This window comes from Sarcophilus harrisii, chromosome 2 (genome assembly GCF_902635505.1).
Source record: "Sarcophilus harrisii chromosome 2, mSarHar1.11, whole genome shotgun sequence".
NCBI classification, from domain to species: Eukaryota; Metazoa; Chordata; class Mammalia; order Dasyuromorphia; family Dasyuridae; genus Sarcophilus; species Sarcophilus harrisii.
Genome location: NC_045427.1, coordinates 582,356,629 through 582,372,657, shown reverse-complemented (window position 1 = coordinate 582,372,657; position 16,029 = coordinate 582,356,629). Strand labels below are relative to the sequence as shown.

The window sequence follows — 16,029 nt, the reverse complement described above, 5'->3', positions numbered from 1 at the left end:
TTGTGAAGTGACTGCAATGGTCAACATGAAGTCTAAGATCCCATTGCAATTCTACATCAGTCCTCTATGAATCTAGAAAATCAATTATCACCAAAATAAAAATGGCCTTGAATGCCAGGCAAAGGAGATGTTATTCTCTGGGATGACATGTGACATCTTTGATGAAAAATATAGAATATTTCATTTTCTCAATTTTATTTTATTAGAAACTGGAGCAGGAGACTACATGAATGATTATGATGTAGAGATGATGCATTAAGAAATGCATATATAAAAGTGCCTGATGAATGCAAAAATAGGATCATATGGTAGATTTGTAATGGGATTTGGCATTCTCCATGAGCAATTCTAAGCCTGAAAACATAGTTTTCATGAAAAGGTACAGTTTCAGAATGATCTCTGCTATCTAATTCATCTTTTTGTTTTGAACAAATGGTCTTTGCCTTTAGGGAAAATAGAACTAGGGATAGAAATATACCTACTTACTCAAATTTTCAATCAATCAAGAAAGAGAATTATTAGAGTTTTTTGGAGTCATAGACTTAGAGTTCACAGAAAGCTTAGAGATTACTTGTTTCAACCTTCTGTTTTTTATGTGCTGGTGAGAAACCTGAAATGTAGAGTGAGAGTTGCCCAAAGTTATATGGAAATTAGGTAATAAAGTTGATATTTGGGTTCAATGTCTGTGATTCCACAATAGTGCTCCTCATCTTATACCTCAGAAATCATATTATTATAGAAAAAATAATCTGAATTTGAATCTTTTCATATCCAGGCATTTAGAAAAAAATTTCTCTTTTTGTTAGGAATTAGGTAAGGGATGGAGTAGTATGAACTTGTAATTTCATTGGTATAGGAATTTTCAGTGGGAAAATTCCTTCTATCAGTGCAGCTAAGCAATTCTTATTTATTTAGTTTGAGATAGTTGCACTGAGAGCTTAGGTGACTTATGAATTGTCAAATATCTAATGTTTATCAGGGATAGAGTTTCAACCTGCATCCCTATCTTCCATGTATACTGTCTTTCTATATAATAAACCTTAATACATACATACATATATATATATATATATATATACATATATATATAATTAAGATATTAAAACCTGCATAATAAGCTTTCTGTTAAATAAACTTTGCTAAAAAGCATGTTCACACAATATTTACCAACCAGAAGTTAATTGCCTACTATGTGGTTACTCCAAAATTAAGGAGAAAGAACAAAGGTCTGGGATATGACAGCAAAGAAAGCTATTGATAAATAATTGTAAATCAAAGATCCTTCAGATCATGGATTTTCCACTATTCAAAATAGTGCCCAGTACATAGCATATATGCAGATAACAACTGACTGAATTTGATTCTTTACAAAGCCTGGTTTTTAAATAGCACTTTTATGAATTACCATTTTATAAAATGAATGGAAGTTCAGAAAGAAATTGAAAAGGGGGTTTCCTACCTAAATCCTCATATACATTGTACAATATCAGAATTTTTAAACTTCATGGAAAGCAAGACAGGTTTGAGGGTCACATGGGGTGTATTACAAATACTTTAGTTAATACACTATGAATTTCAGACATCTGTCATTAAGGGGGAATATTTGGTGAGCTAATAGGAAATGTATTTTTCTTTCCTTTTTTTGCTCATTTTTCCCTATAAATATTTTTCTCAGCATATTCACTTGATGGATGCACTTAGTAATTTATGCACATCACTGAATTCTGTGTAGTTTATGATGTTTAAGAGCTCAATATAAGCTTTGCATTTATATTAATTTTTGTTCTAGGCTTATGTGAGCTAACAAATTTCATTTCATAAGGGACTTTTGCATTAAATAAACTAAAGACTTAATAAAATAAAATTTCCTAACATCTCTGAGATGTCTTCCAAATCTAAGATTCTGTAGTTTTCTATTATATATATATTTGAAGATACAGAAAAGCACAGAGATGAAGTGGTTTGCTTAGGTTCATAGAGGTAATATGCCTTGGAACCAGTATCCTAATCTAGATTTTCTGACTTCAATGAACTTTGTTGGAATTTTTTTTAGCAAAAAAGATTTTTCATCCCTTTCTCCAGCTCATTTAACAAATGAGGTAATTGAGGCAAATAATTAAGTGACTTGCTCAGAATCACATACCTAGAAAGTGTCTAACCAAGGGTAACAACCATGTTTTCAGACCATGGCTACAACAAAAATAGACATGATACAAAGACTGAGCAGCCAAGTAGTGGATAGAGTACCAGGACAAGAGTCAGGAAGACCTAAATTCAAATCCTGCCTCAGACATTTCCTACATGTGTAACCATGGGGAAGTCACTTAACCCTATTTGATTTAAATTGTTCATCTGTCAAATAAGCTAGAGAAGGAAATGGCAAATTACTTTAGTATTTTTTCCCTAAAAACCTTAGTCAGTTCACAGAATCAGACATTACTGATATGACTGGAAAAAAAATAAAGAAAAAAGAGATAAGCACATAAACACCATTATACTTAATAGCATCACAGATAATTCAATAGCAATACCTTCTGCAGATTTAGATATGTTTTCACCAGAAAATATGATATTTAAAGACTTAAAGAAAAAGTTAACAAAATCATAGGAAGAAATTGATAGTAAAACCACAATAGTGGGGAGTTAAAATTTATATCTTTAAGATTTTAAAGAACAAATTTAAAAATTTAATAAGAAAGAAGTTAAGAACTGGAATGAAACTTTTGGAAAATTTAGAGATGATAGTTCTTTGGCAATTACTGAATAGAAACAGAAAAGAATTTTTGTATTTGTATATTTACAAATAGTTACAAAATTTAAGTCTGTGTATTGTATGTGTGTATACTTGTCTAGTCATTTCACTCATGTCTGACTGTTCTATAGGTTCAGCAAAAAATTATATACTGGCCATACGAAGACCTGCCTAGTTAAGTTCATCATTAGAAAGTTGGCTATAAAATGATGAATTCCTTTTATCACAACATCTCATGAAAACTACCTGCTAAAGTGTAAAGCTTCATAATGTACATAAATGTGAGGGAGAAGAGGAATGTCTACAAGAATAAAATCACAAATCCTGAAAGTAGCATGTCTGGAAATGTGAAGGATTATTGCATATGAATTTCAAGGATTTGATGAAATAACTTTGTTTCCATGTATTTTAATTTTGGTTCTTTTTAGAAGGGTAGTTTTCTGCAGATGGCTTTCCCTATAATAATTAATCTTTGCCAGAAGGATTTGCACCCTTCCCCATATGGAGTGTTTGCTTGCTTTTATTATGTTCTTCACCCCTTTCACTCTTCCAATCATTTACCTGTGGAGTTTCTAATGGTAATAGCTGAACAGTACATACTGGCTCAGTTGGCTAATATATTTACATTAAGATATTGTTGTGACTGGATTGTCCTGCAGTACATTGGAAATATAGATGATGGATACTAAACATACTCATGAGAAAGCCACAGCCAGACGGTGTCACTTCCTAGAGTTTCAGTTAAGGTTGATTTCTTTGTTGTTAATAGTTTTTGTTTCTGACTTTGGCTTGTGCAATTCCTTCCACACATGGAAATTTTCCTAATAAGATTTTCCAGGCATGATGTTTCACATACACAGTGAAAACCTGCTGATTCCTATAAACACCTAAGCTAGAAGGCAAAACGTTAATGCATGGTCTTGACTTCTCTGGTGGGAAGATAATGGCCAGTTAGAATATAATTCTCATATCAAATCCTCAGAATCGCTTTGATGTGACTTTTGATATATATGAAAACCTTGCATTTTCACCTAAGTGAGAAATGAAATAAAGTCTTGTAAAATGACAAGAGACGTTTATTTCTGTATTTGAGTATATTGAATTCGTGGATGGACTGCAGACCTCCAAAGGGTGCGATTCTGTTGGCATGGACCTTTCTTCTTCCAATACAGATACATCCCACCAGATACTTCTTTACATCTCATTACTACCACCCCTTAAGATATGGTCTTTAGGAACTGACTGTAATTTTATAACAAAACAACAATAACTATAAATCCAATGTCCAATCTTCTGGGGCTGAACCTCTCTGAATTTAACTTTGTTGCTCAATTATTTCAGTCATATCTGTCTCTTTGTGTTCCCATTTGGGGTTTTCTTTAGCAAAGATACTCCAGTATTTTGCCATTTCTTTCCCCAGCTCATTTTATAGATGAGCAACTAAGGCAAACAGGCCTTAGCGACATTCCCACGGTCATATAGCTGGGAAGAATGTGAGGCCAGATTTAAACTGAGGAAGATGAGTCTTCTAGGTCCAGTACACTATTTACTGTACCACCTATTTATCCCTTGGCTAGTGACTATGTGATAGAAACAGCCCATTAAATATGGGATACATATGAAACCTCGCCTATATGTGAAGTCTTTTTTGCTTGGAAGCACCAGCCCAAATTTAGAGTCCATTAGCCTTTGGGGGCCTAGAGTTGTAAACAAACTCAGATTAGAATGGGTTTCAAATTATATTCAGATTAGTCTAAAATTGAATATTTTGTCTAAATGCTTCTGTTACACATCTCCCCTTTAATCATGTCTGACATTAAAAATAACATTATTGAAAGCCCAGAGATTGTCATTGTTTACTCTCCCTAACCAGATTTTCATAGTGATACCATGTTTCTTTTAATATAGGCCCATAAATTGTAGTTTCTTTCTTATCCCTGAAAATAAATGAGATTTTATGTCTATTGCTCATGGGCACTGAGAAATAAATGCAGGAAAGAAAAAAAAATGCATTTCTTTGGACTCTAGTAATTTGGAGTCATGCAGTAGCTCAGGAATAGTATAAAAACCTCTCTGTAAAATTAGTATAATAATACTTGCAATGTCTTTGTTTGTTTCACATAGTTCTGTTGAGGAAATGTCTTTGTCAGCTGCAAAACACTTTATAAACAATATGAGCTGCTAATATAAAAAACTTCAAAATTAGTGGCACATCATGTTTCTGATATAAAATGGAAATTTAGGCCTGAGTGGAATTATTATCTTTCATGAATTTGCCATATTTTACTTAGTAATATATGCTCAGTTGTCAATATATAAGGTATGCAGCACTTGAAGGCAATCAAATCTTTCTTTAAAAGTCATATTTTAGATTTTCTACTAATTCAGACAGAGTTCTTCTATGCCCTGAAGGCTTTCTCAACCCACCAACTCTTGCAGAGCAATTATTCATCTGAACTTGTGGAGGGAATTTCCTTGTTCTGGAAGAAATCACATCCAAATAGAATGAAACCACTTTTTTATCTCCTAATAGTTACAGCAAAGCTATCTATGGAGTTGAGAGGAGAACAAAAATATCCAGTTTAATTTTTCTGATACCTATTCCTCTTAAGCATAGATTTACATACCCATTTCTTTTTTCTCACCTAAGATATAATCTTATATTTCCAGCTGCTTCCTGTACATTTCCACTTCGATGTGTCACTCATCACCTGAAGAACCTGTCCAAAACTGAAGTCATCAATTTCTCTCAGACAGCTCCTCCTCCCCCTGTCCCTGCTTTTGTTGTTGCTTTAATTATTCAGTAACTTAGAATATTAAAATCAGAATTTGAGTTAGAAGAAATCTCAACCATCAGCTGTTCCATCCCATACATAAACCTAAAAGGAATCTTTGTAGCAATATATCTGACAAAGAATGGTCATTCAGTCTTTGCTTGGAAGACCTCCAAGGAAGAAAAAACCCTACCACTTCTGGAAGTGACCCATTCTAGTTTTAGACAAATCTAATTGTTAGAAAAGTTACTCTGACGGCAAGCCTAAATTGCCTTTTTTACAATCTCCCCAAATTGTTCCTTGTTCTACCCTCTCTGGTCAAATGGAATAAGACCAGGACTTCTTCCTCAGGAGAACCCTTGAAATATGTGAACTACTATGTTTCCTTGAGGCTTCTATTCTCCAGATCAATTCTTTCACCTCCTTTCACTAGATTACAGTCTAGTCAGTCACTAAGTCCTCTATTTTTTTCCTTTCTGGTATTTTTCCTATTGGTTTCCCTCCATATCTACCATTCCTGTCCTGGACTTTATCTCTTCATACCCAAACTATTGCAATAGTCTCCCTAATTATAGACTTTTCTCCTGAAAATTCATCTTTGTATTTACCACCACCAGATAAAGCTTCTATAAACATTAAGCTATTCCTAGGCCCCCAAGTCTCACATAGTTCCTTCATCCTGTACATCAACTCTCAAGTCTTTCCCAAAGCATTCAGAACACCTTTTCTTCTGGTTTTGCTCTAGTCATCTAATCTTAGAACTCAATACTCACAGAAGTACTGTTGTAATTGGACTGGTCTCCTTCCTATACCCAAAAGATGCTATGTCTCTGGTTTTGCAACCCTGGATCTTCATTCTTATGTTGCCCTTCACTTGGAATTCCTGTTCCCTTCATTTTGCCTCTGCATCTTTTAAGGCTCTCTTTAAATATTAGCTCCACTGTTATCTGATAACTCCACTTCTGTCACATACAGATTAGCACTGATGACAGTCTTGCTTCCTGCATTAGCTTTTCTTCTCAGCTGAGTTTTGGGTTCTTTGGAGATAGGGAACATATCTTGGCTGCTTGTTTCCTTCACTGTGCCTGGGGCATTACAGAGCATAGTAGGTGCTCAAATAAGACGAGCTCAATTCTACAACTAGGAAGATACAATGGCAAATAGCATTTTGGAACAATTATTGATCCCAAGTTCTTCATTCTCATGACTGTCTTCTGTCTAAAAAGAGCTCTCTTTAGATCCCTCTGCCAGCCAAGAGGGCAGCTGTAACACACATGAAGCTCAATAAACCTGAGTCAAGTTTACATTGGCCCCTGGTGCATGGAAAATAGCAGTTTATCCCAGCTTCTCTCCAAGGCCTATTTGGCCTCAACTTGTACTATTCCTTTTCATTCTATTTAAAAAATGAAGTATGCTTTTAAAAGAAAATCACATTTTTTCTTGCATTTGTGCTGTAAAAGATCAGGAAACCAAAGCAATAATGACTTTTCAGGATGGCATTTTGTTTTCCCATTTAGCATTTAGAAGTTCCATTTCCATAATGAATGGCCTAGTCATGCCATGAGAGGGGAGGTATGTCTGTGGTAACTTTTCCATAGGTGTGACTTGGAGTGATAGTGTTTTTTAAAATCTAAAATTAAAAGTCTAAAAATCCCTTTTCCAGTAAGACCATTAACAGAGCTTCTAAATGAAAAAAAAAGAAAATATGAGCTCCTCAAATTTATTGAAAAACTACACTAGCCAAACACCAGGAATTCTGCCTTTGCTGCCTGGAAGCATGTCTTTGGCTAGATGACTTGTCTTAAAATGAGTGTGTCAACACTCAAGTTAGGAGAGAAGTGTTCTCATTTCATTTTTTCTGGATTTTTTTCCCTCTTTTTTTCAACAGCCAACGATGGAGATTATTGGCGTCTCCTAAATCCTGGAGAATATGTAGTCACTGCAAGGGCAGAAGGCTTTACTTCTTCAACCAAGAACTGTGCTGTGGGTTATGACATGGGAGCCACTCGGTGTGACTTTACAATCAGTAAGACCAACCTTGCAAGGATTAAGGAGATCATGGAAAAATTTGGAAAGCAGCCCATCAGTCGACCAGTCAGGCGACTGAAGCTGAGAGCAAGGCAAAGGCAGCAGAGAAGATAAAATCTTGACGTGATGGGTTTTTAAAATCAAAACCAATTGTATTAGTAGCTACATAGCCAACATGCACATTGTTGTTATTTTTTTCCATTTCAAGACATGGCAATTAGTATGTGTGTATTTCAAGGAAAGTCCCAGGAGACAGAGCTCAAAGCTCAAAATATTTCCCATTTTGTGATCTTTATATGAATTTTATTCATATTGTAGACTCAATGTAGCAAGGTAAGATCAATTGATAGAAGTGGCACATAGCTTCTTGGACTTAAGAAAAACAAAGTACTTAAGTTTTAAGATCCCCTTCCTAAATAGAGGAGAAAGATGGGAAAGGGGAAGAAATAGTGATAATATGACAGCAGGAATTCCATGTCAACCTTGAAATGTGTCCAATTAAAATGATAAGATTATAGATTTCTATCTAGAAGTGATATTCAAAGTTATTCTATTCCGGTCTCCTAATTTTACCAATAAGGAAATGGAGGCCAAAGAGCAAATCCTGAAATTGAATTCCAAACACAGCTCCCTTTCCTCTGTGTCTCACTAATGCTGCTGCTACTTAAGAAGCTGGTGGGAAACTTAGGAGATATAATCTCATTAATTCTTTGACATTCCAAACCACATCAAATAAATCCTACATTCTATAAACAATAGGAAATACACCCTGAGCTACGATGAGACTTGTTTAATCAATGTAAGCTTTTTTCCCCTCAACAATAAAGCTTTTATTTAAAGCAAAGAAGGGTATCACAATCAGCACTGTGCCAGGAATAATCTTAAATTAATGGTCTGGCAATAGACTTCCTAAGAAGTTTGCTACATTCATCTTACTCTGCTCAAACTATTGGGTAGTGCCTTGAATAATTACTGTGCCCTCCTTCAACACAGGGTCAGTGGGATCAGCTTTTCAGTAGAGAAGTAGTGCTTTCAATCAGCTTCTATCTTTTGGCTTGGGACTTTTACAAGACCTGAAAAATGAGTGACATAAAGACCCATCACTTTTCAGCTATACACACTTCCCTTTACAGAAAATGTAACCGACCTAAACTGACCGAAAAGAAGCCCAGAAAGTCAGGTTTAGTGTATGAAATGCCTCACCCATTAAATCAGGCTATACCTTTACAATAAATGAGAAATTGCCTGGAGAGTCTTTGGCAGATCGTTTTGAAGGAGTTGGGTTGACTCTATGAGAAAGTCAGTTCTCCTTTCTTGTTTTTTTAAATAGTGCTGATAGCCTATTGACTTGGAAGAATGGGGGAAAAGGAAATTGTGAGTTCTTTGTGCTTATGCCCTTTAAAAGTATTGAATCTATAAAATGCCAGGTCACTCTAAGTTCTTTTAGCAAAGGTCATTGTTAGTAAGATCAGCCTTATTGGAGAAAAGCTTCCTCTTCTCAAAAATACATATGCACATCCTCTCTCTCCTCATCTCCCCATGACAGGATGCAATTGAGACAGTATTCTGAAGGCATTTCCTGATATTAGTTTGCCAGTACTCCCAGATGTGGAATGACAATGTTTTTTTCCTTAAGAATTATAACTATCTTTTGCCATTTTAAGGATTTTAATTGAGAACTCTCTCCCTCCATTTGATTACTTATCAATAGTTTAGATCTTCTTTAGTAAAATGACTATAGTACTTACATCACTATTGTCATCAGGATTCTTTAATTAGAGTCACAAACTTAGAAATGGGAACTAACCCTTAAATTGTCTTATCCACCAGATTCAGTATCACTAAAAATAAATTTATTAAATACCTACTGTAAACAAAGAACATTGTAGTAGATGCAAAATGAAAAGTAAAATTTAAATCTTATTTTCAATATACTCATATTACATTGTGGGGTTTAGGAGTGTACTGTGCATATTCAAATAACTATAATAAAAAATTCATAATAAGTACATAGCCAGTTTCTGTCCTAGGTAGAGACTGGGAAAGATTGTTTCAAGTTGGGGCAATCAATTGAGACTCAGAAAAGGAGGTCAAGTTTCATTAGACAGACAAGGAAAGAGTGAAACAAAGAGAAAATTCAATCCATTGAAAAGAGCATGGACAAAATCCTGGAGCTGGATAATATAGCATATTCATATGGCTAGTTTTGTCAATCTTTAAACATAGTTTAAAAGGAAAGGCATACATGGCCATTCTAGAACTTCTTAACCTTTTCACACAATTCCTAGTAGGATATTGAATTTTTTTTTCAGATTCTTCACAAGTTTAAAAACTAATGTAATTTCACATAAGAAGATAGAAGAACTCATTGGAATCCTTTTTTTGGCTTTCTTTCCATCTAAGAGTTCTTTATTTTAACAATCTTTTGTTTACCTGACTTCAGATAAGCTTACAAATGATTGACTGATTTTTTTTTTCTCTACCATTTTTCTAGGTATTTTTCCAGTTAGACCAGTAATAAAAACTATGTCACAAAATCAACTTCATCCCCTCATATTTATTCTTCTTGTCAAATATAAAAATTTCATAGAATTTTTTTTCATAATGATATCATCTATTTATGCTGAAAAAATTTTTGGAAAATACCACCTCATACGATGTGACAAATTATCCCAGGCATTGCTGTTTTGGAGAATTGCCTTCTCCTTTGTGTGATTAAACCTCTAATCAGGGGAATGCACAATTCATTTCTTTTACATATCCTTTGGAGAAAATGGGATATGATTGTTGGACCAGCAACCATCATTAATGTGGCCAAATTTGTTTTAATTACATCTGCATTTACAGAATATGGGATGTTGATAAGGACTAGACCTGTGAGTTCATTTACTATAGGGATTTTCTGCGTGAGTGAATGGACTTTACTAATACAAGTCTATACTTTTTTGCTGAGTTACATAAAGCCCTGAGATTTTAAATGATATAGCCCAATATAACACAGGTAATTATGTCAGAAGTGGGATGTTAACTTAGATCTTCCTGGATTCCAGACTTGATTTCTATACATTATGACATAAAATTATGATGTAAAATATCTTTTAAATTTAAGGGTAGAGTGTTGGAGCCCAACAGAGATCTAAAAGATTGAAGATGATTTTGTTTTGTTTGGTTTTGAATGGAGGAAGTTGTCAAAATATTTTTTTTTTAATAAAGCAGCCCAGGTTAATTGGGGATTCTTAGTTCCATAAGAAGCCATGTCTATTTCTATATGACCACAATCTAATAGGATTTGTTTTTTTTTTAAATAATAATTGGATAAGTTTTATTTGCTGAAGTTGATCCTTATGGCTAAAGCATGTGATGGTTATTCAAGATCCTCATTAACACTTCTTCCCATGGCCTTCATGAATATTTGAGACCTTTGTCTAAATTACTCTTCCCTGATTTATAGAGTCTGCTATGGTTGCCTACCCAGGCCCCAGGATTACCAGAAATAATTAAAACAAACAGATAAAATGAATAAACAAAACACTTTTTAAGTTCTGCAGCTAACTTTGAGATTCTTTTTCCTGTTTTGAGAAAGGAAAAGTGTCATAGATACTTAATTCATAAACTTGGCTGTCAGAAATCGGGACAAAATGTTACACCAAGAATTTATGAAAATAGATAATAAAGCAGTAAAGCAGCTGATCAGCCCCTGTTGTTTTTAATGTCATAGGGGAGTTGTTCATTTCAGAATGTTTCTGGAACACCTTCCTGTACACTCATTTGGTATCAAAACCTTGAGCTTGAAATAAAGCAACAAAACCCATAAATTCTTATTTGCTAATACGATCTGCCCCCAGGATAAAAGGAAGTTGCAGAAATTTTGCAATAAAATAGAGGAAATTAGATCTATTTTCATATTGAAAATAGTTATTTAATATAAATTTGTGTGCATTTTTTCATATGCAGTATTTAAGGGGGATAGATAAATGACATTTTCTCACAGAAATCCTATTCATACTATGTCTAACAGCAGATTTCACAAAATCCTGGACCCTAAGTTTCTGTGACCTTAAAATAGCTCATGCTTCATACTTATGCTCAGATTCTCATGGGAGAAGTACTGAGCTCAGAACTGATCTTGTCCTACAACCTCCTTTTATACATAAGGAAACTGAAACCTAGAAGAATTAAACAACTTGTCTATGAGCACATAAGAAGGAAAATGTAAGCACCTTGAAGATAGGTTCTTTTTTCCTTTTTGTCTTGCTCTTCAGTTGGACTTGGATCAAATGGAGTTCATGAATTTATTTTTTATCCATTTAAAATATAATTAATTTCTTTGGTAATGCTATGTGTTATGCATTTAAAAACATTAACATGAGCAGGGGTCTGCAGATTTTACCAGACAGTTGTCGAAAGGATCCATGACACAACGAAGTCTTATTAGAGATGGTCCCTAAAATTTCTTCAAGTATTATTGTTCTATAACATTTTTTTTTTTTGCCTTTGCTAATCACAAACTTACACTTTAATTCACTGGTTCTAGTTTGAGTTTTATGTTAGTAAAATTATCTACACTGGTATTTTAATTATTCTTCACTGTCATCTTTTTTTTTTTTTCTACCAGTCACTAAACTATGTTATGGTTTTTAGTTCTCCTAATAATTAACAATAATAGGTAATTCTAGAATTTGAAAAATTCTGTAAAGGCGAAATTTCTTATTTCTGCATCAGGTTTTATCATCATCATCATCATCTACATTTTATAGATCAGGAAAGTGCAATCAGAAAAATTGAGCAGTTTTCATATTTTATACGTAGCAGTTTATAAATATAGCAACTCTACAGCTACTATGTGTCAGATCTGGGGCAATATCCCAGGCCTTCTGACTTTATATCAAAAATGTTTTTCCCACTCCTCCACAGTTGTCTCTTATGAATTATCTATTGAATTTATTTCAAGTGCATAAACCAAAGGGATCAAATATTATTGGGATTTCAGATAATTGATAATATTGTTCATGTCCCAATGGGCTAGTATAGGGGCAAGGATGGAGTTGGTAAGGATACTTCACAGTAGTTCCCTTTTAGCCCAGATGTAATCCTATCTCATGTATCACAATATTGGAAAATGAATTTGGGCATCATGTAAGTAGGATCTGTACCACTATATGATCAGAAAAGAAAATAGGTGAGTGAAAAAGATATATCCCTATATATATTAAGGTAGTAGATTGAAGGGAAGAATTAAGCTCATTAATTAATGACCAGCAGTAGCAACTCATTACTAAGACGTTTTGGAGAAGTTTCTGTTCAAGAAAAATAACACCAATTTACAAAATAAACGAAAGTTAGTACAAATGTTCTGCTGAAGATGTTATTTTCATCTGTAACACACTTGATAAATGCTATGTTTTCTCTAGGGCATTAGTAAGTGTTAGTCATTCTAATCTCTGGGATGTTACTTGTATATTTATTTATCATTGAACAATTTCTAAGCAAGTGATATTTGGCAAATAGAACTAGAGATGATAATAACATCCTCTCAGATGAAGCCAAATAATACTGACATCTGATTACACATAATACAGTCATTGAATGAGGGGGGTGTAGAAGGATGAGAAAGAGACAGAAAAAATTTAGATACACATCAATGTTAAATAATTATATTTTAAGACTGCTTCAGCACCAACCAAATGAAAACTATCCTAAGGGAAAACAAAACCTTGACCTTTTTTGAAGTTGAAGTTTTTGCTTTCAGCCCTAGATATCTGAACTGCTGCTATTTCTGGGCTTTTATTTGGAAGTATCAATATCAAACCCAAGGGAATAAGGCCCTGAGGAGTAGCATCATTTTTGGTTTCAAGCATCAGGAATCATGAAGAGTAGAATCATATCCTATCCCAAAGTATAAGGGACTCTGAGGAGCAATTTCAATTGCAGTTCCAAGCTACTGGGGGCCCTTCTTTCCCTTTACCTATACCATGGCTCAGACTAGGAAAGAAATGACAATACCTCACCATAAACACAACTTGAAAGTACCAAAACTAATACTGAAAATAGTAGTAGGTGAAAAAAGCCTGAAGCTTGAGCTAGTGTCTCTTCCCTCCCCATGCAGGGAACAGAATCCAAACAAAAGTTCAAAATCAAGAAATAGGATGGAGAATGAACAAATAAAATAAAAAAAAGAACTCAAACATAAAAATCCATTATAATGATAGGGAAGAAAAAGACAGTAAAATCAAAACAGGTTTGAGCAAAACCTAAAAGAAAAACAATAAAAGTTAATTAAACATAAACCCGAAAAGAATTTTTGGAAGAGCTTAAAAAAATTGTAGTTGGAGAAATTTATATCTAACTGTGTATCAAGAAAAGCAAAGAGAGAGAGAGAGAAAAAGAGAGAGAGAGAGAGAGAGAGAGAGAGAGAGAGGACCAATGAATTGGTAATGCAATTAAAAAAATTAAAAAATACTTTAAAAAATTAGGTAAAGAGAAGGACCTATTAATTAAAAAAAAAAAAAACTAGAAAAAGAGGATTGGATTGTTTATAACTTTTATTATTCCTGTCTCCATGTCCAAATTTGGAGTGAAGCACAAAACCTGACTTCAATTGGGTACTCTTATTTTGTATATTCCAATTATGTTGGCCCATGACCACCACTGAGGAAAAATGAAAAAAGTCCCATTCTCAGAAAAAAAATAGACAGGAGATTTGTCACAAGCAAAAAAAGAAAAAATGGAATAAACAGTGAGCCTTCTATACATGTGTGTATGTGCATATTTCCTAAACCAACAACTTAAAAAACTGTGAATTCCTTTAAAAAAAAACTAGAAAAAGAAGAAATTAGAAACACCCCAATTTAACAGCAAAATAGAAATCCTACAAATCCAAAGAGAGAGTCACAAATACAAAGTTAAACAAATAAAATGAGGAGCCATTTTTGGGGGGGAACCCAATAAAATACATAAATCATTGGCTAATTTTATTTTAAAAAAAGAAATTCAATTTACCAGTATCAAAAGTGAAAATAAAGATGAAATTAAATTATTAAAGATTATTTTACACAATTGTATTCCAGTGAAACTGACAATCTAAGGGAAAAGGATGAATATTTAGAAAAATATAAACTATCTAAATTAATGGAAGAGGAAACATACATAAACAATCCTATTTTAGAAAAATTAAAAAACTTAGAATTTTTTTTTTAATTTAGAAAAAAATTGAACAAACCAGCAATGTGCTTTCTAAGAAAAATTTTCCAGAACCATCTGGATTTGTAAGTGAATTTTATAAATTTATAAGGTCCAATTATTCCTAACATCATGTAAGATACTTGAAAAAAAGATAAATAAAAAAACTAACAATTTCTTTTATGATGAAAATATGGTTTTGTTAACTAAATCAGAGCAATTAAAGTATAGACCAATATCTTCAATGAATATTAATGCAAAAAAATGAAATACTTGCAAAGAGGTTACAACAATATATCACAAAGATCATAAAGAATAATCAAGTAGGATTTATACCAAGAAGGCAGGACTGGTTCAATATTAGGACCATTATCAGCATAATTGATCATAATAGCAAAAACAACAAGACTTTTTGCTGAATTTTTTTAGCATCCATACCTAGTAAAAAAAATCACTAGAAAGCATAGAACTCAATGAAATATTTCTTAATAGGATAAGTAGTATCTATCTAAAATAAAGATCAAGCATTATCTATATGGTGATTAACTTAAAACCTTCCTGATAAGATCATAGGTGAAGTTAAAATATTCATTATCACCACTAATATTTAATATTGGAAGAGAAATGTTAACTATAGCAATAAAATAAGAAAAACACATTGAAGGAATAACAATAGGCAAAGAGGAAACAAAAGTATTACTGTTGGGGGCAGAGCCAAGGTGGTAGAGAGAAGACCAGTCTTTGTGCTCTTCCTCGCTTTTCTCAGAATCAACAATTAGACTGGATTAAAAGGCAGAATCCTACAATATATTGCTTAGGAGAAACATATTTAAAGTAGAGTGATAAATGCAGAGTAAAGGTAAAAGGCTGGAATAATCCATTATGCTTCCATTTAATTAAAAAAAGAAACACTAGTAGTGATCTTCATCCTAATCCCAGGTCAAGCAAAAGCAAAAATAGAGCTAATTAAAAAGTTAAGAAAGGAAACTACATTTTGATAAAGGATACCATAGATAATGAAATAAATTTCAATACTAAACATATATGCAACAAGTGATATATCATCCAAATTCCTAGAGGAGAAGTTAACAGAGCTGAAAGAAGAAATCCACAGCAAAGCTATATTATTGGGGAATCTCAACCTTGCTGTATCAGAACTAAATAAATGAAATCACAAAATAAATAAGAAAGAAGTTGAGTTAAATAGAATTATAAAAAAAAGTAAGGTATGGTAAACCTTTGAATAAATTTGAATGGGGACAGAAATTTTCTCATAAGTATATATAACCTACACAA

At 33.3% G+C, this 16,029-nt stretch overlaps 1 protein-coding gene across 2 annotated transcripts in view; it reads left to right on the top strand.

The window, feature by feature from the left end:
- Positions 1-16,029, top strand: part of CPXM2 (carboxypeptidase X, M14 family member 2) — a 266,901-nt gene that overhangs the window by 235,986 nt on the left and 14,886 nt on the right. Inside the window, exon 14 of one of the 2 annotated variants that reach the window (XM_031956006.1) lies at positions 7,415-11,242. The exons of the other annotated variant lie outside the window; for it this stretch is intronic. Coding sequence (XP_031811866.1) covers positions 7,415-7,668 — 254 coding nt within the window. The 3' untranslated portion in view covers positions 7,669-11,242. Of the gene's footprint in view, positions 1-7,414; positions 11,243-16,029 lie in introns of those variants that run through there. 2 annotated transcript variants of the gene reach the window in all.